Raw genomic sequence first — 23,064 nt, 5'->3', positions numbered from 1 at the left:
CAGCCTCATAGACAGGGAGCAGGTTGACTGTTAAGTGGGGTGGGGGGGATGTTATGGGTAAAAGGATTGAGTAAAAAGGAAAAGGACTCATGACATGAACAACAGTGTGGGGATTGTAGGAGAAGAGGAGGTATAAGGAGACTAACGGTAATGGGAAAATACAATAAAATTAAAAATGTAAAAAAAAATAAGATAACATTTAAATTAAAAAGAAGATAATATCTAGGCCTCACATGTGCTTCAGCTCCAAACCCAGAAAAGTGGGATGACCCCACTGACCAGATCCTTCCAAAATTAGATGAGGTGACACCAAGACTGATAGCAGGACCAGATGCGTAATGATCAACTACCCCTGCCCTAGCACCAACCAAATAGCAGAGACCATGGCCCTGATCATGAGCCTAACTCCCTTAGTCACTATTATTAATGGTTTTCCCCTACATATAACCCATCTCACGGAAGCCATCAGGGAGCCAGGTCTTTTAGCAAGGGCTTACCTGGGACTCTGCGTGTGGCAGCATTTCCTTAAAATAAACCTTGACTTTCTTAGCTGCAAATTTGTATTCACACTTGATTTGGTTTTGAAGTGCTCAGGCAAATGAGCCTCTTTTGTTCAGTAACAGAATCAGCACAGAGAAGGCTCTGAACACTTAACTGAGTTTCAGGTTGATCTTTGGGAGAGACATTTGTGAGATGAACCAGAGTAGTCCTGGAAAGGCTTTGAAAACTAAACTGACATTGAAACAAGTCCACAGAAAGAGGGTAAGGAGATGTGGTCTGATCTTAACTAAGTTGACCACACGCTAAAATAAAAAATTGTAAGAACACAAATTCAGGTGGTTTAAACAGAATCCAGAATCTCATGATGTGATATTCAAAATATCCAGGATAAAACATAAAATTACTGGACATTTAAAAAGTAAGGAAAAATTAAATACTAATTCAGAAAAAAGACAATCAATCAACAGAAGGAAACCCAATATGACCCAAATATTAGAATCACTGGACAAATATTTTAATGCTGCTATTCCAACTATGGGGAATTAAACATTCTTGATTTTCTCCTATAAAAAGTCCTAGCTTCCTCAGAATTTTCAAATACCATGAGAATTAGAGATATAGTTATTTGTCTAGTTACTTGCTCTGCTCTAACAAGATAATAAAACTTTTCTAGTTTCCCTGAGAGGGCCAAATGATTACAGCCTAGAGTAGATCTTCAGGTTAAACTCCCAATGTGTCAGGGAGGCTGACTTACCACTTTCCTGGGTATCACAAGTCAAAAATATAAAGCCTCAGAAGTTGGAAACATTTCTAGGTTGTAAAATTTGAACAGGTGGGGTTATCTGTCTCCTGGAGAGATTTTATTTACATATTAAAGAGCTGAAGTTTGGATTTAGGCAATCAGGTTTCCAAGGAGACTCGTTCATTAGGGGTGAAAGATAGCTGCCTCCTTCCTCTTTATTAACAGAGAAAAATCATTTCCCTTGTTTCTCATCTATGGAGGGGCTGGCTACTGATGTAGGGAAATTTCCCATAGGCTCTCATGGGTCACCTAGGAATAAGATCTGGGGTAAGAGGGTGATGACACAATTATTATTAAGAAATCTGTCTTTTACCCAGAGCACATTTTTGCACGTTCAAGGTAAGAGTAATAAATGGCCCAGAAAGTATAGGCAAACATTTTTACAATAAGTGGAAACAGAATTTCTCAGAAAAAAAATAGAAGTTACAAAAAGAACCAAATGCCTTAAAAGAAAAGATAATATTAGGAAGAATAAAAAAGAGAAAAGAAACAAACCAAATAAACTAGTCAACAAATGTAAGTATATCAATAATTAATTTAAATGTAAATGATCTAAAAACACCAGTTAAAAGACAGAAATTGTTAAGTTGGATGAAAATAAAAACAAGACCCAACTATTTCCTATCTACAGAAAATTCACAGGAAGCATAATTATCCAGATACATTAAAAATGAATGAATGGAAAAAGATATTAGTAGATGATTGAACATTATCCATAAAATGTGGATTATCCATAAAAGAATTGCTATATAATTACCATACAAAGCTGACTTCAGAACAAGAAAAACTGCCATGTTTTCTCTAAAAAAATCAATATACAAAAATAATAAGCCCTGGCTGGCATAGCTCAGTGGATTGAGCATGGGCTGCAAACCAAAGTGTCGCAGGTTCGATTCCTAGTCAGGGTACATGCCTGGGTTGCAGACCATGATCCCCAGCAACCGCACATTGATGTTTCTCTCTCTCTCTTTCTCCCTCCCTTCCCTCTCTAAAAATAAATAAATAAAATCTTAAAAAAAATAATAATGAATTGCAACCAAGTGAGGTATATCCCAGCAACCAAAGACTGACTCAACAGTTAAAAATGAATTAATATAATTCACCAGGTTAACAGGCTTAAAAATAAAAGTCACACAATCATATCAATAGACCCATAAAAAGCATTTGAAAAATTTTACGTTGAATTAACATATTTTTTTAAAAGTCAGCAAATTAGTAACAGAATTCAACTTCCCCATTTGATAAACATCACCTATAGAAACTCCTATAGGCTGCATCATTCTTAATGTTAAGATAGTAAATTCTTTTACATTAAGATAATGAGCACATTATCTTATTTAATATCATACTGAATTTCTAGCCATTTCAAGAAGGCAAGGGAAAAAAGACATTTAGATAAGAAAGAAAACACTAAAACTATCTCTATTCACAAACATTATTGTCTACATAGGACATATCATGGAATCTATAAAAAAAAAACAAACAAAAAACCCTAAAAATAATGACTTTAATAAAATCAATGAATACATATCAGTTTATTAAAGTCAACAGTATTTCTATTGATTAGCTATGAAAATTTGAAACCCCCAAATTTTAAATCCATTTATAATAGCTAAAAATGTTAAATACTTAGGTATAAATCTAACTAATATGACCAGAATCTATAAACTAAAAAGTACAAAATGTTGACAAAATGTATCAAAAAGACCTAAATAAATGGAGAGACATACAAAGCTTATGAGTTGAATAATTTAGTACAGTTCAAATAACAACAATTTTTTGCCATAACAATCTATATAGTTTCCATAAAATCCCAAACAAAATCCACACTGAAATTATTATAACTATCAAAAGCTCATTCTAAAATATATATAAAAAATTAAAAAAGAATCCCCAAAATATTTGTGGAAAAAAGCTAATTTAGACACTATTCAACTATAAAACATCCTATAAAGCTACAGTATCAAGAAAGAATAGTCTTGACCCCCCCAAGATGGCAGAGGAGTAAGTGGAAGCTACATTAACTTCCTCCCAGAACCAGTCTGGAATTACAACTAAAGTGTAGAGAAATCATCCTGAATAACCTACTGAACACTAGCTGGAGAGAAATCTTATAACCAAGGACAGAGAGAAAACACCACTTCACCACAATGACACTGGTAGGAAGTGAGGAAGAGTTGTAAGAGGCCTGGCTGGGCTCCCACAAGTGGCAGCTAAAGTTCCGGAGGGATATTTCAGTGAACGGGGGTTGCCCCTTAGAAGTGTGGAGTCTAAACCCCAAGATGGGCTTCCCAATCTACAACGCCAGAACCAGAAAGAAACTCAGATAGCATTCAACTGTGAAAAGCAGCAGGGTTTCTGTCTGCCAGGGAGAGACTGCTGGAGATGCAGAGAGCCTCTTAAAGGGCCAACACACACAATTTCATTTTCAGCAATTTACCCTGGGCTCTGGCAAGGGGAGGGCAGAGTGGACTGGAGATGCTTGAGGAGAATCTGGGGTTGGTGGGTCTGAAGAGAGAACTGAAGGAACAGCTGCCAGGATGCCTGTGGCTGTGTCATTCCCCATTCTGCAGAAGCTGTCTTTCTAAGGCAGAGCACTCCTCTCCAAGTGGCATCATCCTGAGAAGCAATAGCCCCACCCACAGGAATTACTCTGTTCCACCTTGTGGTGCTGAAGCCCCCCTGTGACCTACAGCTTAAGGTTATATCATTGATTATTTTAACAACTAAGGCAGAAAACACAAAGAAGCAGCCAAAATGGGAAGACAAAGGAACAATCCTAAAATGAAAGAATGAAAGAATTCTTCAGAAGAAAAACTAGATAAAATGGAGGCAAGCAATTTATCAGACAGAGAGTTTACAATAATGATTATAAAGATACTCAACAATATGAAAAAAGACATAGAAAGCATAAAAAAGGGCCAGTCAGAAATAAAGAATGCATCATCTAAAATAAATAATACACTGGAAGGGACAAATAGTAGGTTAGATGAAGCAGAGGGTCTTATCAGTGATTTGGAGGACAAGGTAGACAAAAATCCACCAAGACAGAGCAGCAAAAAAATAAGAATTTTAAAAAATGGGGAGAGCTTAAAAAACATTTTGGACAACATGAAACATACCAACATCCACATCATGAGAATACTAGAAGAAGAGAGAAAGCAAGGGATAGAGAACCTACTTGAAAAACAAATGACTGAAAACTTCCCTAATCTGGTGGATGAGAAAAATCACACAAGTCCAGAAAGTCCAGAGAATGCTAAAAATGTTGGACCCAAAGAGACCTATACCAAGACACAAAATACTTAAAATGGCAAGGCTTAAATATAAGGAGAGAGTCCTAAATGCTGCAAGAGAAAAGCAGGTAGTTACCTATAAGGGAACACTAATTATACTGGCATCTGATTACTCAACAGAAACATTTTAGGGTAGAAGGGAGTGGCATGAAATATTCAAGGTGATGAAAAGCAAGGATCTACAACCAAGGCTACTTTACCCAGCAAGATTATCACTTAAAATTGCAGGAGAAATAAGAAGCTTCCCAGATAAGAAAAAGCTAAAGGAGTTTGTTGATACTAAATCAATACTGCAACAAATGTTCAAGGGCTTATTTGGGAGAAGGAAAAAAAGAGAAAGAAAAAAAAACAGAGGAAAATACTCCAACAATAAAATGGTACTAAATATGTATCTATCAATAATTATCTTAAATGTAAGTGGTTTAAATGATCTAAGCAAAAGACAGGGCAGCTGAATGAGTAAGAAAACAATATCCATATATATGCTGCCTCCCAGAGACCTACCTAAGATTGAAAGATACACAGAAACTAAAAGGGATGGAAAAAGATATTTCATGCAAATGGAAGGAATAAAAAGCTGGGGTAGCAGTACTTATATCTGACAAAATGGACTTCAAAACCAAAGCTGTAGTGAGACAAAGAAGGGCACTACATAATGATAAATGGAACACTCCAACAAGAGTATATAACCCTAGTGAAAATAGGAGCATCTAAATATGTAAAGCAAATCTTGATGGATATAAAAAGGGGGATAGGCAGAAATACAATCATAGTCAGGGATTTTAACACCCCATTGACTCCAATGGATAGATCTTCTAGGTGGAAAATAAACAAGGAGACAGCAGCCTTAAAGAACACACTAGACCAAATGGATTTAATTGATATTTTCAGAGTATTTCACCCCAAAGCAGCAGAATATGCATATTTTTCAAATGCATATGAAATGTTTTCTGGGAGAGACCACATGTTAGATACAAAACAAATCTCAATAAATTTAAAATTGAAATCATGTCAAGCACCTTCTCTGACCACAATGCTATGAAACTAGAAATCAATCATAAGAAGAACACTGAAAAACATGCAAAGGCATGAAAGCTAAATAACATGCTTTTAAACAATGAATGGGCCAGCAATGAGGCCAAGGGAAAATCAAAAGGTACTTTGAAACAAATTATAGTGAGGACACAAGAATTCAAAATCTGTGGAACACTGAGAAAGCAATCCTGAGAGAGAAATTCATAGCATTACAGGCCTATCTCCAAAACAAACAAAAAACAAAACAAAACAAAACAAAAAACAACCACCAAAAAACAAAAAAAAATAAAAAGCTCAAATAAACCATCTAACTTTGCACTTAAAGGAACTTGAAAAAGAACAACAAAGCCCACAGTGAATAGAATGAAGGAAATAATAAATATCAGAGCAGAAATAAACAAAATAGGCCCCCCTCCAAAAGGATGCAAAAGATCAATGAGTCCAAGAGCTAGTTCTTTGAAAAGATAAACAAGGTTGATGAACCTTCAAATCTCTAACCAGACTCATCCAGAAAAGAAAGACCCAAATAAATAAAATCAGAAAAGAAAGGGGAGAAATAACAATGGACACCAAAGAAATGCAAAGGATTGTAAGAAAATATTATGAACAACTATATACCAATGAACTAAGCAACCTGGACAAAATGGATAAGTTCCTTGAAATGTACAATCTTCCAAAACTAAATTGGGAAGAATTAGAGAATTTGAATAGACATATTACAAATAGTGAGACTGAAGCAATAATGAAAAAACTCCCGGCAAACAAATGTCCTGGGCCAGGTGGCTTCACAGGTGAATTTTACTAAACATTCCAAGAAGAAATAACACCTCTGCTCCTGAAACTATTTCATAAAATTCAAGAGAAGGGAAGTCTCCCAAACTCATTTTACAAAGCTAGCATTAGTCTAATTTCAAAACCAGATAAAGATACTATAAAGAAAGAAAATTATAGTCCAATATCTGTGATGAACATAGATGCTAACATCCTCAACAAAATATTAGCAAACTGAATATAGTAATGCATCAAAAAAATTATACACCATGATCAGGTGGGATTTAGTCTGGGAATGCAAGGTTGGTACACCAGTTGCAATATGATTCACCACATAAACAAAATGATGGAGAGAAACCACATAATCATATCAATAGATGCAAAACAAGCATTTCATAAAATCCAGCATGAATTTATAAACTCAGCAAAGTAGAATTAGAGGGAACACACCTAAACATAATAAAGGCCATATATAACAAACCTACAGCCATCATTATACTCAATGGGCAAAAACTACAAGCATTCCCCTTAAGATCAGGGAAAAGACAGGTATGTCCACTTTCACCTCTCTTATTCAATGTGCTATTGGAAGGCCTAGCCACAGCAATCAGACAAGAAGAAGAAATAAAAGGCATCCAAACTGGAAAGGAAGAAGTAAAATTGTCATTATTCGAAGATGACATGATCCTGCACATAGAAAACCCCAAAGATTCCACCAAGAAAGTACTAGCACTGATAAATGTATTCAGCAAAGCACAAGATACAAAATTAATATGCAGAAATCAGTTGCATTTTTATATGCCAACAATGAATTAACAGATTCAGAAATGAATAAAACAATCCCACTCACAATAGCTTCAAAGGGAAAAAAATACCTAGGAATAAACATAACCAAGGAAGTAAAAGACCTGTACTCAGAAGATTATAAGACATTGAAGAAAAAAACAGAAGCATATACAAATAATTGGAAGCATGTGCCATGTGCATGGATAGGAAGAATTAAAGTGCCCATACTACCAAAGAAATATATGGATTAATGAAATTCCTATCAAGATTCCAATTATGTGTTTCATAGAACTAGAACTATATTTCAAAAATTTATATGGAACCTCAAAAGGCCCCACATAGCAACAGTGATCCTGAGAAAAAGGAAAAAAGTTGGAGGAATCACACTACCTGATATGAAACAATACTATAAGGCCATAATAATCAAAGCAGCATGGCACTGGCCTAAAAATAGACACATAGATCAAGGGAATAGAATAGAGAGGCCAGAAATAAACCTACACCATTATAGTCAATGAATATTTGACAGAAGAAGCAAGCACTTACAATGGGCTAAAAATAGTTTATTCAATAAATGATATCGGGAAAATTGGACAGATATATACTGAAAAATGAAACTAGACCACACCACATGCAAGAATAAATTCAAAATAAATCAAAGACTCAAATGTTAGACCCAAAACCATAAAAATACTAGAAGAAAACATAGGTAGCAAAATCTTGGACATTGCTCACAGCAATATTTCATCTAATATAACTCCCCAGGCAAGGGAAACAAAAGAAAAAAATAAATAAATGGGACTATATCAAACTAAAGATTTTTGCGCAGCAAAGGAAACCATCAGCAAAATAAAAAGACAACCCACAGAATGAGAGAATATATTTGCCAATATACGTGATGAGGGGTTAATGTCCAAAATTTATAAAGAACTTACAAAACTCAATGCTAAAAAGAAGAAAAACCCAAACAACCCAATTAACTCATGTGCAAAAGACCTGAATAGACACCTCTCCAAAGAGGACAGACAGATGGCCAATATATATATATAAAAAGATGTTTGTCAATAAGTCACTAATCATCAGAGACATGCAAATTCAAACTATAATGAGATATCATCTCACACCTGTCAGAATGGCTAAAGTGAATAAACCAACAAACAAGTGATGGTGAGGATGTGGAGAAAGGGGAACCTTTGCACTGTTGGGGGAAAAGCAGATTGGTGCAGCCATTGTGGAAAGCAGTATGAAGATACCTCAAAAGATTAAAAGTGGATCTGCCTTTTCACCCAGCAATCCCACTTCTGTGAATATATCTGAAGGAACACAAAACACTAATTCAAAAGAACATAAGGACCCCTATGTTCATTGCAGCATTATTTACAATTGCCAACATATGGAAGGAGTCCAACTGCCCAACAGTAGATGAGTGGATAAAACAATTATGTAACCTTTACACAATGGAATACTACTTGGCGGTAAAAAAAAAAAAAAAGAACAAGAAAAAGAAAATTTTACCCTTAGCAACAGTATAGATGGACCTGGAGAATATTATGCTAAGTGAAATAGTCCAGTCAGAGAAAGACAAATACCATATGATTTAAATCAGATGTGGAATCTAATGAACAAATTGAACTAACAGAAAATGGGGACAGACTCATAGATGGAGAGCAGGATGACAGCTAGTAAGGGGTAGCTGAGGAGGTGGAGGAATTGAGCTATAAGGGGAAAGGATTGATAGACATGGACAACAGTGTGGTGATTGCTGGGGGGGAAAGGGTGTAAGGGGACTAAATGGTAATGGAAAAAATACAAAAAAAAACTATGAAAGGAAAAAGAAAGAACAGTATTGACCATAAAGATGAGCACCTAGATCAATGAAACAGAAGAGATACTCTAAATACAGAGCCACTTAAATATTGTCAGCTGAATTTTCACAAAGGTGCAAGGGTAATTCAATGGAGAAAGGCCAGTGTTTTAACAAATGATGCTTGGAATCACTGGCATCATTATTAAAAAAAATCTTCCATCTGGCATCATATGCCAAAAAAACCCCAAAACATAAATGTAAACTAACATAAAATGTAAATCAATAAAACTAAGTGTAAAAAGGAAAATTATACAACTCAGATGAAAACGAAGAAGAAAATATTTATGACATTGGGTTTAAAAATAATTCTTACATACAATACCAAAATCATAACCTATACAAGAAAAAAATAATAAATTAGACCATATCAATATGAAAAACATTTTTTCTCTGTTAAGAACACTTTTAAAAGAATAAAAAGACCAATCACAGACTGGAAGAGAATATTTGTACATCTCATATCAGACAAAGGACTTGTATTCAGAATATCTAAAGAACCCTCAAAATTGAACAATAAGAAAACAACCCAATTTTAAAAAGTGGGCAGAAAAATTTGACAAATATTTCATCAAAAAAGATACATGGATGGCAAATAAGCATATAAAAAGATGTCCAACATATTAGTCATTACAGACAAGGAAAAGAAAAGCACAGTGAGATACCATTATATATCTATTAAAACAGCAAAAATAAAAAAATAATGACAATTCCAAGTGCTTATAAGCATGGAAAGAAATAGGAACCCTGGCAGTAAAATGTAAAATGGCACAACCACTGGAAAAGAATTTGACAGTTTCTTATAAGCTTAAACATACACTTAATGTATAACCCAGTAAACTAACTACAGGTATTTATTATAGAGAAATAAAAAGTAAGTTTTTGCATAAAAAACTGTACTTTAACATATATACCAACATTATTTATAAATTCCTCACACTAGAAGCAATCCAAATATCCATTAATGGCTGAAGAGTTACATAAACCGATCAGCACATCCACACAATGGATTACTGCACAGCAGTATGAAAGGACAGATTATTGATCTGCACAGCTACTTGGATGGACCTCAAATACATTTTATTAAATGAAATAAGCCATTCTCCAAAAGTTACATACTATATTACTTCTTTATATGACATTCTAGAGAAAGCATGGGAAAGAAACAAAAAATTCAGTGGTTACCAAGGATTAGGAATATAGAGAGTTAGATATAAAGATGACATTATGAGGAAATATTTTTTAAAAGATTTTATTTATTTACTTTGAGAGAGGAGAAGAGAGGGAGAAGACAGGGAGAGAAACATCAATATGTCGTTGCCTCTTGTGCACCGCCTACTGGGGACCTGGCCTGCACTCCAAGTTTGTGCACTAGACTGGGAATTGAACCAGCAACACTTTGGTTCACAGGCTGGCACTCAACCACTGAGCCACATCAGCTAGGGCAGAATTCTTTGACAGTGTTGAAATTTTTCTGTATCCTGTATGTGGTGATGGTTATAAGAATCTATACAAGTAAAAAATTCTCAGTACAGAACAATGAAAAAATAGATTTTACTCTATGTAAAAGCAAAAAATTAAAAATGCTTTAAAAACTCTTCTGGGGACTTTGTGTAACATATGATGGCAGAAAATTCTCAGGATTTAAGAGTACAATAAAATGTTTAAGTTTACACCACTTAAAGACTATATGCAAATCTGGTTATCAAGTAGGAACAAATCAAGGGGCTAGAAGCAATCAAGTAGCAAGTACCCAGAAGCAAACATATATAGACTGTTCTATAAAAAATAAATATGTAAGTGCTTAAAATTCTGTACTATCACCCAGATGGGAATGGGGAAATGAATGTGTGGAGAGCAGACAGGAGAGGAAGTGAGGTGAGATGCCTGAGTAACTTAGCCTCTGCTTCAAATGAAGAGTGTAGTGATTTTCCAGTTGAATGACTTAACCTCAATATTGACAGCAGCTCAGCTCTGTTCCTGAACATTATTGAGACTAGAAGGCCAATATCCATCAATACCTCTTCAATGGCACCTGCGGAAATCCTGTGGCCTGCAACATTTATCACATCATCAACTCGAGACATAACATACAAATAGCCTTCTTCATCCATGTAACCAGCATCCATGGTGTCATAATATCCCTGTAAATAAGAATATGTAATGTCTAATTAGCATGTACTATTAGGTAATATAATCATTTTCAAGCTTGGTAAAATATAAAATGTCACAGAAATAAATGTACTGTAAGCATTTGACATTTTTATAACTAGCCTATAGAATTAAATTACTTTTGATTCTGAAAGCTTACTAGAAACTATTGAATCCTCTAATAACCAGGAATAAATTTATACATATGTGTATATATGTATATACTTGTATATATGTATATGTATATATGTGTATATGTGTGTATATATGTGTGTGTATATATATTTGAGCAAAGCTTTTGAACTTGGAGTTATAAAGTTTATGAACCCAATTTCTTTTTTTAATTGAAAAGTAATAGCTCCAATATTTCCAATATAATTTGGTATTTCAAAGTAATTTTTTGGTAGATTTATTCTTTAATGTGTTAATATTTAAAAACTTTAAAGCTCTCTATGAATAATTGCAAAATAGAGCACAGTTTATTAACACAGATTTGGATTAAACTTGAGCTTCAGTGAAACGTAGTGAGGTATTAAGCATGAAATTAAAATTTTAATCAACTCAAAGGAGTAGCACATCTTCATTGGTCCACAAGTCACAATAGAATGAAGTATCAAGAAGAATAAGTAGAAGGAAAGAAATATTACTTCCCTAAAACCTCTGAGTCATCTTGATACCTGTGTTTGTGAGCATGGGCTTCGGGACAAATCCTGATGAGTCACTATTTGTGCTCAACACTCAGTGTGCACACCGATTAAATGGGGTAACAAACTATGCTTTATGAGGCTTTTGTGATGCACAAACTAAATGGTGTGCATAAAGAGGGCAGACACCAGCACATTATGAGCCCTCAATAATTAACACTCATTACAATTCTTCTTGCAATTACTATTAGAGAGACAATTTGGAGTATTAGTTCAAGAGTATGGACTCTGGAGCCAGACTATATGGGTTCAAAAGTTAACTCTGTTACTTCTAAGCTACAGTCAAGTAACTCAATTTTTCTGTGCTCTTATTAACCCCTTAAATGAAAGCTTTGGGGTAAGGGTAACAGGACAGAGTACAGATTCACTACCTATAGCTTAAACATATCCTGGGACATGGAAGAAACTTTCAATGTTAAAGGTGACCATGTTAAAGCCACATGCATATATTATTTACTATTGTCAGGTTGTAATTAATCATACCAATATTCTGATGATTTAAAGGTGGCCCATCAAGCAGATAGATTAGGCTGACTGAAATCAACTACAATGACAAATTTTCCCTGTCACTGTCCCCAAGGGGCTTGTTTCATCTTGGCTACTGAGATCATTTAACTATGAGATCTCTTTCTAATGGAAGCTATTTTAATTCTTGTCATTTGTCTAGTTGATTAAGTTAGCTGTCCTTCACTCACAAATGAAAAAGAATGCTAAATACTCAAATGCACTTTGTCCTCTAAAGAAATTCTGATTATTCTTTTTCCCTAGGGAATAATGGGGACCAGGTATCTCTCAAGGAAAGACAAGGAAAAGACAGCATGAAGATGATGGTGGGGCCCTGCTGTGTATTACCAATGAAGTTCTGCTGTAAACACAAAGCATACAACCACCGCACAAGTGAACAGGTAAATGATAAACCAGACAATGGGAAGACACTTTCTGTTACCCAGGTGACTGGATGTCGTGTGTTGAGAATACTGTCTCTATCCTGTATCTGTACTTTAAAATGTGATTTTAAAATAAAGAGCTCAGAGAACACTCAGGGAAGAATGTCAAAAATAGCTACAGGGATAGAAAACTACAGCTTCTGACGAGCCCAGTGAGTTTGCTCACGTAACCAGGAGCCCAGGAGGGGAAGGGGTCTTCATGGCAGCATGGTTCTGGTCAGGGCCTCAGTCTGTGAAGGAGGCCAGTGGAGGAAATCACATAGAAAGTCCTGAAAAGTTTATCTTCACAATAATGTTTCTAATATTGAAGGATGTGCAATTCCAGGAAAAGCTACTAAAACAAACTGAGAAATTTTATATCCAGAGAATAATAAAAATAATTATAAAACTGACTTGTTTACGTGGTTTGGACATTATTATCCTTGAAATCTGGGAACTGGTCCAGATTACCATTAAAAGTTGTTTTGTGATCAAGTTGCTCAATGGAATAGCCAAGAACTATAAAGAAGTATATAAGAAGGATTTTTTTAAAAGCATAATAAAATTCTTACTGGAAATTTTTCAAAGTATAAATGCTTGAATGCTTCCTGATTCTTCCAGAGTCCTGAAAAAGCTCCAGGTGGTAATGGCAACCTTATATAAAAACAGAGGAGTTAGAATTATGATGCATGTGGTAACAGAGACAAAATGATTAGAACTAATAAATTTCCAGTAAAATTACAATTCAAATCCCATAATGAAAATGTAACCCCTAGATCTGCTGGATAGATCCTGTCTCACTGAGGTGGAAGTAGTTGACCTCTACACAGCACAGTCACTGACAGATGACTAGTTTCTGGGAAGGGCATACAAGGTGCACACATTAAGTGTTCAAATAGTCATTAGCAGTAATCCTGGTTTCAAAAAGAAACTTAACATCTGCAAAAAGAAACCAAAATGCATCCCTGAATTAATTTTAAGAGAAATATCCTTTACCATAGGCAAATCAATTCCTTTTTTTAAAGTATCAAGGTACCAACTTCCTGTGTCTGTGTAATTAAATGCTCCAATTAAACATCCCATGAACTATCTTATCTTAACAATCAATATGCCTCCCCACTCTGAGGATTCCTTCTCACTGCTCCCTCTTCAAGTTTTTCTTTTCAAGACCACGCAGACCTATGTTATTTCTCACTCCTATGAACAAAATAGAAGGTAGTATGTATACATCTCTTCTTTCTAACCCATTTCCTTGTAAATTTCCATCTGTGGGATAGCTCAAGACATGGCCCCTCCACCACCCATGATGAGGGCTGGCCAGGGGGTCGCTGGCCAGAGGAAATGTGTGTTGTTTAGGGATTGGATTGTAACTCCCTCCTTATATCCTTTTGGGAGTGGCTTCTTGTCCTGTGACTGCTTCTCGCTGTATGTACACACTGAGATAATGTAGATCCAGGCCACATGTAGGTGTGTGCAACCTGGACCGTGCTGCCTCTGTCTGGGACCCCTTATAATGAGCCTCAGACTGAAGGAGGTGCGGTCTCCCTCACACCGACCTGCTGCCATAGCTGCACTCCCCAGTAATGTGAGCAATAAATAGCACATGCACCTCTGCTAATCTACCTTTTGGGGTTTCTTTTCAGAATACCACAAACACTTAAGTAGCTCTCCAGTTTGGAGCTCCTGCATTACACTATCTACAAATAAATGAATAAATTCTTACACTAATTCCTTGTAAGAAGTACTGCATAACAAAAACAATCCAATGTGTTTTCTGGACAAAGAAACTTTTGAGATGCTCTAGAGTTTGTAAGTTGAGGTACTGTAAAACTTAATGATTTTAAAAAACCTAACCTCCTGTACTCACACAACAAAAATACTAAGTAAAGGGGTTACTTCACAGTGCTGATGCTGAGAAAATTGAAAACAAAGCAGACATGGCTATTGCCTGCATGAAGCAACTTCACGGACCCTCCAGGCCAGCGTTAGACCTGGGAAGCATCGAATTCTATTTTCACTTTCCGTCAGGCAAAAAATGGGATAAGGTTAGCAAGTGGGATCGGCAGCCCTGCTGCACTTGCCTATTTCCACCATGGCCAGCCTCCCTGTAGGTCCTCCCTTGTTAGATCTTCTTTTTGTAACGTTTAAGATGAAAGAAAAATGATACATTTGCATTGCTGAACCTCATATAGTTACATAAAATGTACGCGAAAGCATTTTGATATCTTAGAAAAAACTGCAAGGATGCTGCCATGTTGTTGCTGCTGCAATTGTTACTATTACTGTCCATGGAGAAATCTGCAGAAGCACAGCGGGAGGGAGCAAGGAATCCCCTCAGGTCCTTTTAACTTTGTTACGTTAATCCTTTTAACTCACCATGCCAATAATTTCACTTCATGAGTTTGTTAATATTTTATAAACCAGTGTAAAATCATTGATTATTAAACATGAAACTAAAACAGGCAACCCCTACAAATCATTTTAAATTTATTAGCAACATCTTGAGGGTGCTGAGGATAAAGAAGTGAAGAGGACACTAAGAAGAGGTTGCAATGGGGTGTAGGGTGAGGGTTCCCAGAAAATAGGAGAAAACCCACACAGACCTTGGCTGGCGGGAGGGGAAAGTGAATGATAAAAGATACTTGGCATAACAATGGCAAGTTAAGAGCTGTGCCTTTCTTGAATGGAGAGGGCTGCCTCCCAGGGCCAAAGGTGTGCATGACTTTGAGAGCCTATAATGACTTATGACATAGCCAGAGGAGGCGGATGCCCTTGTGTCACAGGGAACTCTTACCCTGACTAGAAGATGGCAGTCAAAAGAAGGTAAAAGATGCGAGGGAACTGGCAAAATTGGCACATCATAGGAGGGATCAGATATGAGGTCACAGAGTGAGTTCTGGGCCAATCATTTAAAATAAGGGTGGACTGAGAGAAAAGAAGAAAGCAGTCATGCAGGCTGAAAGGGTGTAGATGGGAGTCAGCTACAAGGTCTGGTATATAAGGGGAGAAGCCATGAGGTCTGGAGTAAAAAGAAGCAGACCATGGCAGAGCTGATGGAGCTCTGAGGGCACCTGCCTAGCCAAGCACAGTTTTCTGAGAGATATTTGGAGATGAACTGTGACTGGGAGCATGGAGCTATAGACTTCTGCTTCTCTGAAGGATGTACAGAGAAGTCACTCTCTTGGGACTGTGCCTCTCTCGACTCCACCATGATCCAGTGTAACACGGCACATGTTCTTCTGAACTGCTACATGGAGGCTGAGAACAACATACCCCAGACCCTGAGGGAGAGAGCTGCTGTGAGATGATGGAGTTTCTGAAACCCACAAGTGCACATTCCAGAGAGGATAGACCTCTGTTTTTGTGACTGGCTGATGGGCAGATAAGGATGTGGGGAGCTTCTGTGCATGGTTTTAGCTTACAGTCTTTTGAGGAGCAAGGGAAATACTGGGTTTTGTGTGAGAACAGGGCTCTGAGCAGAAGTGCTCTCAGCACTGCCTGGGGTTGGAATCCTGTTAATAAAAACCTGTTTCCTTCAACACTAATTGTCAGGTCATGTATCAAGGTGCCATGGGGCCAAGCTCCAGTTTCCTTGGTTACAAGGTGACCAATCAAAATCCAATATGGACCAAAAGAAACATCATTAACGAGTGAGACCAACTATATGTAAGCAACAATAAACCTGATGAAGATGCATTCTGCTTGCACATTAAATGATAAATATTCTTCAACTATTTCTAAGAAAAATATCATAATATATAGTCCTTTCTGTCTTCCTTGGTGATATTTTTCTTAACAGACACATGAGTATAAGAAAGTATCTCCTTACAATAAGACAAATAAAAAGTAACTGTGATAATGAATGGCAATTGACCTTCGGACTGGATTGGGGGACAACAGAGAGTAGTGGGGGCAAATCAGAATGCATGTCAGGTTTAATCTTTAGTTCCACCTGATTGCTGGATACACAGAAATTCTGATCCAAATCCTTAAACCCGTAACATCGCCCATACTAAGGACTATGCATATAGAAGGATGCATGGTTAAACAAGCATCTCTTTCATTTTATCTACCCCAACTTCAAGATTTTAGTCTACCAGCATCCACACACTGCCACCTCACAGTACATGGAAATACTTAAGAACTAGCAATAATTACGCAAATGAGTTAGTACTTAATGTAGTGAACATCATCTGAGTCTCCTGGTGGTTCAGTATGCACCTAATTCAGTGAGTATACATGGGACTAAGAGTTTAACATTTTCTAGTACAAATGTTATTGACAAGAAAGAAGATATCTTATACTTTCCAGAAGTTGGAAACATTTGAAATCTCTATTTTTCAAATAAAATGCCTGATAATCTGAGAAAAATATAGTACTTGAGGGGTTGAGGGACATGGTCCTTCCTCCTCCCATGACTAAGGGCTGGTCAGATAGTTCACTGGCCATAAGGAATGTGTATTGTTTTGAGAATGGACTGTAACTCCCTCCTTATCTCCTTTTGGGAGCAGCTTCTTGTCCTGTAACTGCTTCTTGACCTTTTACACACTGAGATAATGTAGTTTAGAGTCACACAGAAGACTAGTGCCTCCTTTGTCTGGGACCTCTTATAACAAGCCTGACCAGAGGGGGCGTGGTCTCGTTGGCCCCCACACACTGCTGTCAGTGCACTCCCCTGTGATGTGAGTAATAAGCAGCACGTCCATACCTGCTAGTCCTCTGAGTGGTTTTCCAGGAATATCATGAACACTTAAGCAGCTCCCAGTTTGAGTTTGGAGATCCTGTGCTACAGTATTAAAAACTGGTAACAGATATAATTGTTAATTATATTCCCACAATTAATAAAAGTGTGAGAATTAAAAGTATAGGTATCCATCCTCAGAAATAGAAGCTTTAAGAACATAGGCTTTCTCAGCTATTGCATAAAAGTTTAAATATCTGCATAAATTTTCTGAAGAACAGGAAGAGTATGGATTTTTATGCCATCCCTTTCTGGTGAGAAAGGTCTGCATAAGGTTATATGTACTGATAGACCATTAATATTAAGAATAATGCACCAAGGGTATGATCCAGAAAAAGAGTGCAGAACAAGAAGGAGAAATCTGCCCTGGCTGGGCTGGCTCAGTGGACTGAGCACCAGCCTATGAAACAAAGGGTCACCAGTTCGATCCCTAGTTCAGGGCCCATACCTGGGTTGTGGGCCAGGTCCCCAGCTGGGGGCATACAAGGGGCAAGCAATCAATGTTTCTCTTACACATTGATGTTTCTCTCCCTCTCTTCCTCCCTCCCTTCCCCTCTAAAACTAATAAATAAAATCTTTTTAAAAAGAAGGAGAAATCAAAGGTCAAATATTAGTGTTAAAGAAGTGTTACCATCAGTATTTAGCTAGAAAAGGGGAGCAAAGGGACTTAGACTTTGAGTTTAATGAAGTGGGGAGATTAAGCCTGTTTGCTTCACCAGAAAGCGACAGCTTCACACATAGAAGCCTGCCAATCCAACCAGGGGTTGTGGATCCACCTAAAGCCCACAAAAGTTTGGGAAGTTGACTGGTTCTTTTTTTATAGGCTATTTATTTATTTATTTTTAGAGCAAGGGGAACAGAGGGAGAAAGAGAGGGACAGAAATATCAATGTTCAAGAGAAACATTGAACGTTGCCCCTTGTGTGCCCCCAAATGGGGACCTGGTCTGCAACCCAGGCATCTGTCCTGACTGGGGATTGAACTGGTGACCTTTCAGTTTGCAGGACAACACCCAACCCACTAAGCCACATCAGTCAGGGCTGATTGGTTCTGTAGAAAAGGCACCTGGTCTGTCCTAAGCCCAAACTACCCAAACTAATATAATCACTGGAGAACAAGGAAGAACTTTCTCTGTCTCTCCTGCCCACTGGGTAACAAATTCATCCCATTCATTCATGTGTTTTCTTGCCCAGGAACATGTGACCATGTGTCTGTCTAGCAGCTACCAGGGCCTGCAGCAGGTGGCATGGGCTCCAAAAGAGCTAATCTCTCTCTCTCTCTCTCTCTGGCTGGTGACCTGTACTAGGACCATGTACTTGCACATTCTTTCTCCATAGCTGTGTGACCCTAACAGCTATGTGACCCTAGTAGCCATGTGGCCCATGGCCATACAGCCTTCACATGCAGGCTCTGGAAGGGAGCATGAAGACCACAGCACAGTAATGCCCTGCAGCTGGAAACACACACTAAGCTAAATGGATGCTGGACTAGACTGTACTTTAACATGGAGCAGAAACTCTGGGCAGTGGCTTTTGCTTTGGTCCTACTGAGAACAAGACTGGACCTTTTCTATGCTGAGATGGATGGAGATGGGACAGTGGGAAGTCAGGAGGGGAACCCCCTTAATTTTAGGTCATCAGTAAATCACACCCCAGAGCCCCATCCCACCGTGCAGGTCTCAGGAAACTATTTTCTTCCTGACACCACAAGAACTCATTTTCTACTGATGACAGAAGGACCAAAAAAAGACCACTGAAAAAAAGGAAAATAAAAATCATGAGATGTATGAGAATGAAGAGAAACAGTATCTTAGGAACTACCAGAGCAAAGTTATAATATTGATTAAGTGTTTGACAAGGTCAAATGAAGTGCAAATGTTCAAAAGAGGATTCAAAACAGGTCATGCAACTCAGTAATTAAGATATTTTGAGTATCCTCAGGATTTCCATTTCAAAAGAGTGAAGCATACAATCACTGCAGTGATTGAGGAATAAACAGAAAGTAAGTGGAAGTAGTCAGCTTAGATAATATTTTTTAAAAGTTTGTGGGTGACTGAAAGGATAGATATAAATCAGTGATTTAATGCAGACAGGTAGACTGATTTAGGACAGGACAACAAAGATGTGAGTAGAAGAAACCAGTGAACAGAGAATGAAAATATTAAAGTTAGGGAAGAAAACAGCAGAGGAATTATTCAGTTGTTTCATACATTCATTCATTCATGCATGCATGCATGCATGCATGCATTAACCCATGCATTTATTTCTTCATTCAGTCAATACTGTCAGGTGTTTGATATTCCTCAGTCCCTCTGTTCCCATTGATGATACAAAAGACAAAAACTCTGGCTTCAGACCCAAGAAGATCCTGGCATATTGTGCACTACAAAGAAATACACATTCTTTTAATATAGATAGGAAGAAAAACTGTCATGAATCATCTCTATTCATCAAGTTAGTGAAATAACAACAAAATGTAAACATTTAAAATGTTCCTGGTCAAGTTTCACAGCAGGACGGTAAACCCGGTACTGCCAGGAGCTCTCAGAAGAAAAGACTTCTTTTATCACTATCCAAGGTATGGACCTGCTGGAAATGGCTTTCAGTGTGGGTCCCAGGTAATTTTTAAGATGCCCATAGAAAACTACTTCATGATCCCCAAGTATAAATGAGAAACAGACTGGAAAGCAAGATGTGAAATTGCATTTGATAATTAGTAGGATAAAATAAAGGAATACTACATGTTCTTCCCTAAAAATTCTGGTCTTTTTAAAAATCCAGATGTTATTATTTGAGTATTGAAAAAGGACTCTAAAGAAAGAATTTTGGAAGATGCCGTAGAGTAGCCCTAAAAAAAGGCAGAGAAGAGAGACTTCCAAAATGGAGAATGTTTGTGAATATATATAAATGAAACAAAGAAAAAATGTGAGGAGAAAAGCAGTAAGTTCCAGACAGAAGTTAGGTGTGTATGAGCTTTAGAGCAGAGAGCAGAACTTTTTTTGAAGTATTCCAAAGTAACACTTTCCTTATTGCCATCCTATTCTGATTTTATATTACATGTAGGTCTTCTTTCTCAAATAGTGGGTATAGTGGGACTCTTTTTCTGAAATGATAGAAAAAGAACTTTTTTTCTGTAGTTACAATAACAAAAAATATATTGGACTGGCAGGAGGAAGGGAAATTTATGAAAGTGCTAAGAAATATGTTGATTAATGTCTATACTCATCCTTCAAATCTAAAAGCAAATGTTACCAGTCCAACTCTTTCAGTCTTCCAAGCAGAGTGAAAGGGAAGTTTTGTTACAACCCGTCCAGTAGTGAATCAGTAGTTCCTCTTAGAGTATGTTCCTCCCAAAGAGACCACTCATAAAGGGAAAGAGGAAGAACTGAGGCAGCAGTGATGTGTGTGTGCGTTTGTGTGTGACAAGGGGGAGGCATCAGAATGCAAAGAAATCCTTAAATAACTAAGGAAGGAGAACGTCCATCACTGTACAGGGTAGCACATCCCTGACCAGTTTTAAATATGAGCCCCAGATGCTGACAATGCCAGATAAAAGACGATCTATATATTCACGGTTCTATCAGGAACCCCTATGATAACAGAAATAAATTGAAGACTTAACTCCTGTTCCCTGGGGAATCACAGTTAGATCCCAACTTTGCATTCCCAATGTTTCCTATGGTGTCTTCAGGCTTTACTTGAGGTTTTCATATGAAGCTATTTTTTATCTCCCTGGCAAAAACTAACTAGGCCATAATTTCTTTCTCTCTGAGCAGACAAACAAGAAAGTAATAAATATGAGTTTTAGCTATGTAACTACTAATGATGCTTAGATTCCCATGTCTAAAATGAGGATAATATCTATCCCACTGCCCAACTCAGTGTTGTAAGGTTTTAAAAGATCATACTAAAATCTGTACATGTGACTTAGAAAAGAATGGCATTACAATTATATGACATTCTTGGTTTCACTCAAAGGATACACTGATGAAAAGAAAGCTGTCACGACCCTCTCCCAAGACAGCAGCTCAGTGACTGAATCACCCTCCCAAGATGTAAAGATGTAAATAAACATCATTACAAGCCCAAGAGCTCAGTACCTGGAGACTGAGAAATTGGCAGACGCCAGAGTGAAATGTGCTCAGGCAATGCACTATAGGTCCCTGGCACCCCATCACTGCCTGCAGAACACAGGTCCCCGAAACTACATGAAACAGACAAGCTGCACTTCCAATAGCGACGACTGGATCTGCTCAGAGACCTGTGGCTTTAATAACAGTGAGCACTGTAGCAACTGCAGTTAAAATCTTCTCTCGTGCCCCACTCTGTGTTGACTGGAAATAACTGACTCCTTTTATTTCTGAAATTTAGAGTCCTGGATGAAACTGCAAGAGCACCTTTTAAAATTCATGAACATTTTGTATTCATAGCTCAGATATCAAACTTCTCCACTAAATTAACTGCCTTGAGTAAGTTTCAGAATCAAAGCATTTCCTAACATCCATGCAGATGCGTAGTTTTCTATGAGAAAGGTTAATCTTATGAATGCAAGTGTTCTATGAAAACTGCAAGATTCATGTTTATTACACCCCAAGGTCTGCAGTGGTTTAGGAATCACTAAAATGCCTACCTTCCAGGGAAGGAATCCCCAGGAGAGCAAACCCAGGATTTCTAGAAGGCCTTAACAAAGCAGTTTGAAAAACCAAAGTGGATTAAGAGGTTTTTTTCTTAAAAATTAGTACATATCATTTTTCTGATTTGGAATGTGTCATCTTAATGTAATAAAACAAATTATTTCATTTAGTAGCTTATAAAGCATGGAAATATGACTATAACTTCAGATTTTAAGGAAACTGCCAGAGAGAGGTTCCAATGTTATTTATACTATTTACAACAGATTTTACAGTAAGACAAGAAGCTATAGCTGTACTTACTAAAGTCAAACTAATTTGGGATTAAAACAATGAGTTATGATTTTTTACTGACTTATTTTAACATACTTTGAACTCCTTATTTTGCAAATATTCCATGCAGACTTTTCCCTCTGTTCTTTATAATAACCATAAATATTTTTAGTGAACATAAATGGCATTAGGGAATATTCTTCTTTCAAAAATTATTCCATTTAATTATTATACAGAGCCCACCTAGCGGTAACTTTAATGCCAGCTAAGCATCAAACCCTTCATGCACCAAGTCATCCTGATTACTAGTGGCCACACCCCTTATCCATGACAAGAAAAGAAAATATAGCAGTATATCATATAAGCTAGCACATTTTCTGAAAAAAGAGAAGCTTCCAATTTTGGTTTTGAAATCATTTGACAAGAAGCCACACATACAGTTTACCATTGGTTATTATTTCCCAGCAATCATTGTACATATACAGGAATCATGGGAAGTGAGAAAGTATGACATAAAAATTATTCACAGATAAAATGAAAAAATCATGAATGTTAAATTGACCATGAAGTTGATATAACATAAAA

The 23,064-nt window shown here is 37.0% G+C and overlaps 1 protein-coding gene and 1 long non-coding RNA gene across 3 annotated transcripts in view; one reads left to right on the top strand and one right to left on the bottom strand.

Moving 5' to 3' along the window:
- Positions 1–23,064, bottom strand: part of ACSS3 (acyl-CoA synthetase short chain family member 3) — a 161,119-nt gene that overhangs the window by 10,335 nt on the left and 127,720 nt on the right. For both annotated transcript variants that reach the window (XM_045845022.1, XM_045845023.1), the window contains 2 exons: positions 13,409–13,490; positions 11,077–11,199 (listed from right to left, as the gene is read on the bottom strand). In XM_045845022.1, coding sequence (XP_045700978.1) covers positions 11,077–11,199; positions 13,409–13,490 — 205 coding nt within the window. The remainder of the gene's footprint in view (positions 1–11,076; positions 11,200–13,408; positions 13,491–23,064) is intronic.
- The window catches only part of LOC123822851, a 28,514-nt gene that overhangs the window by 1,399 nt on the left and 4,051 nt on the right, over positions 1–23,064 (top strand). Inside the window, exon 2 of the long non-coding RNA XR_006786435.1 lies at positions 12,679–12,815. This is a non-coding gene — a long non-coding RNA (uncharacterized LOC123822851). The remainder of the gene's footprint in view (positions 1–12,678; positions 12,816–23,064) is intronic.

Source organism: Phyllostomus hastatus, unplaced genomic scaffold (genome assembly GCF_019186645.2).
Source record: "Phyllostomus hastatus isolate PE091 unplaced genomic scaffold, TTU_PhHast_1.1 phas_contig_432, whole genome shotgun sequence".
NCBI classification, from domain to species: Eukaryota; Metazoa; Chordata; class Mammalia; order Chiroptera; family Phyllostomidae; genus Phyllostomus; species Phyllostomus hastatus.
Note: the sequence above shows the minus strand (reverse complement) of the source record. Positions and strands in the feature narration are given on the sequence as shown.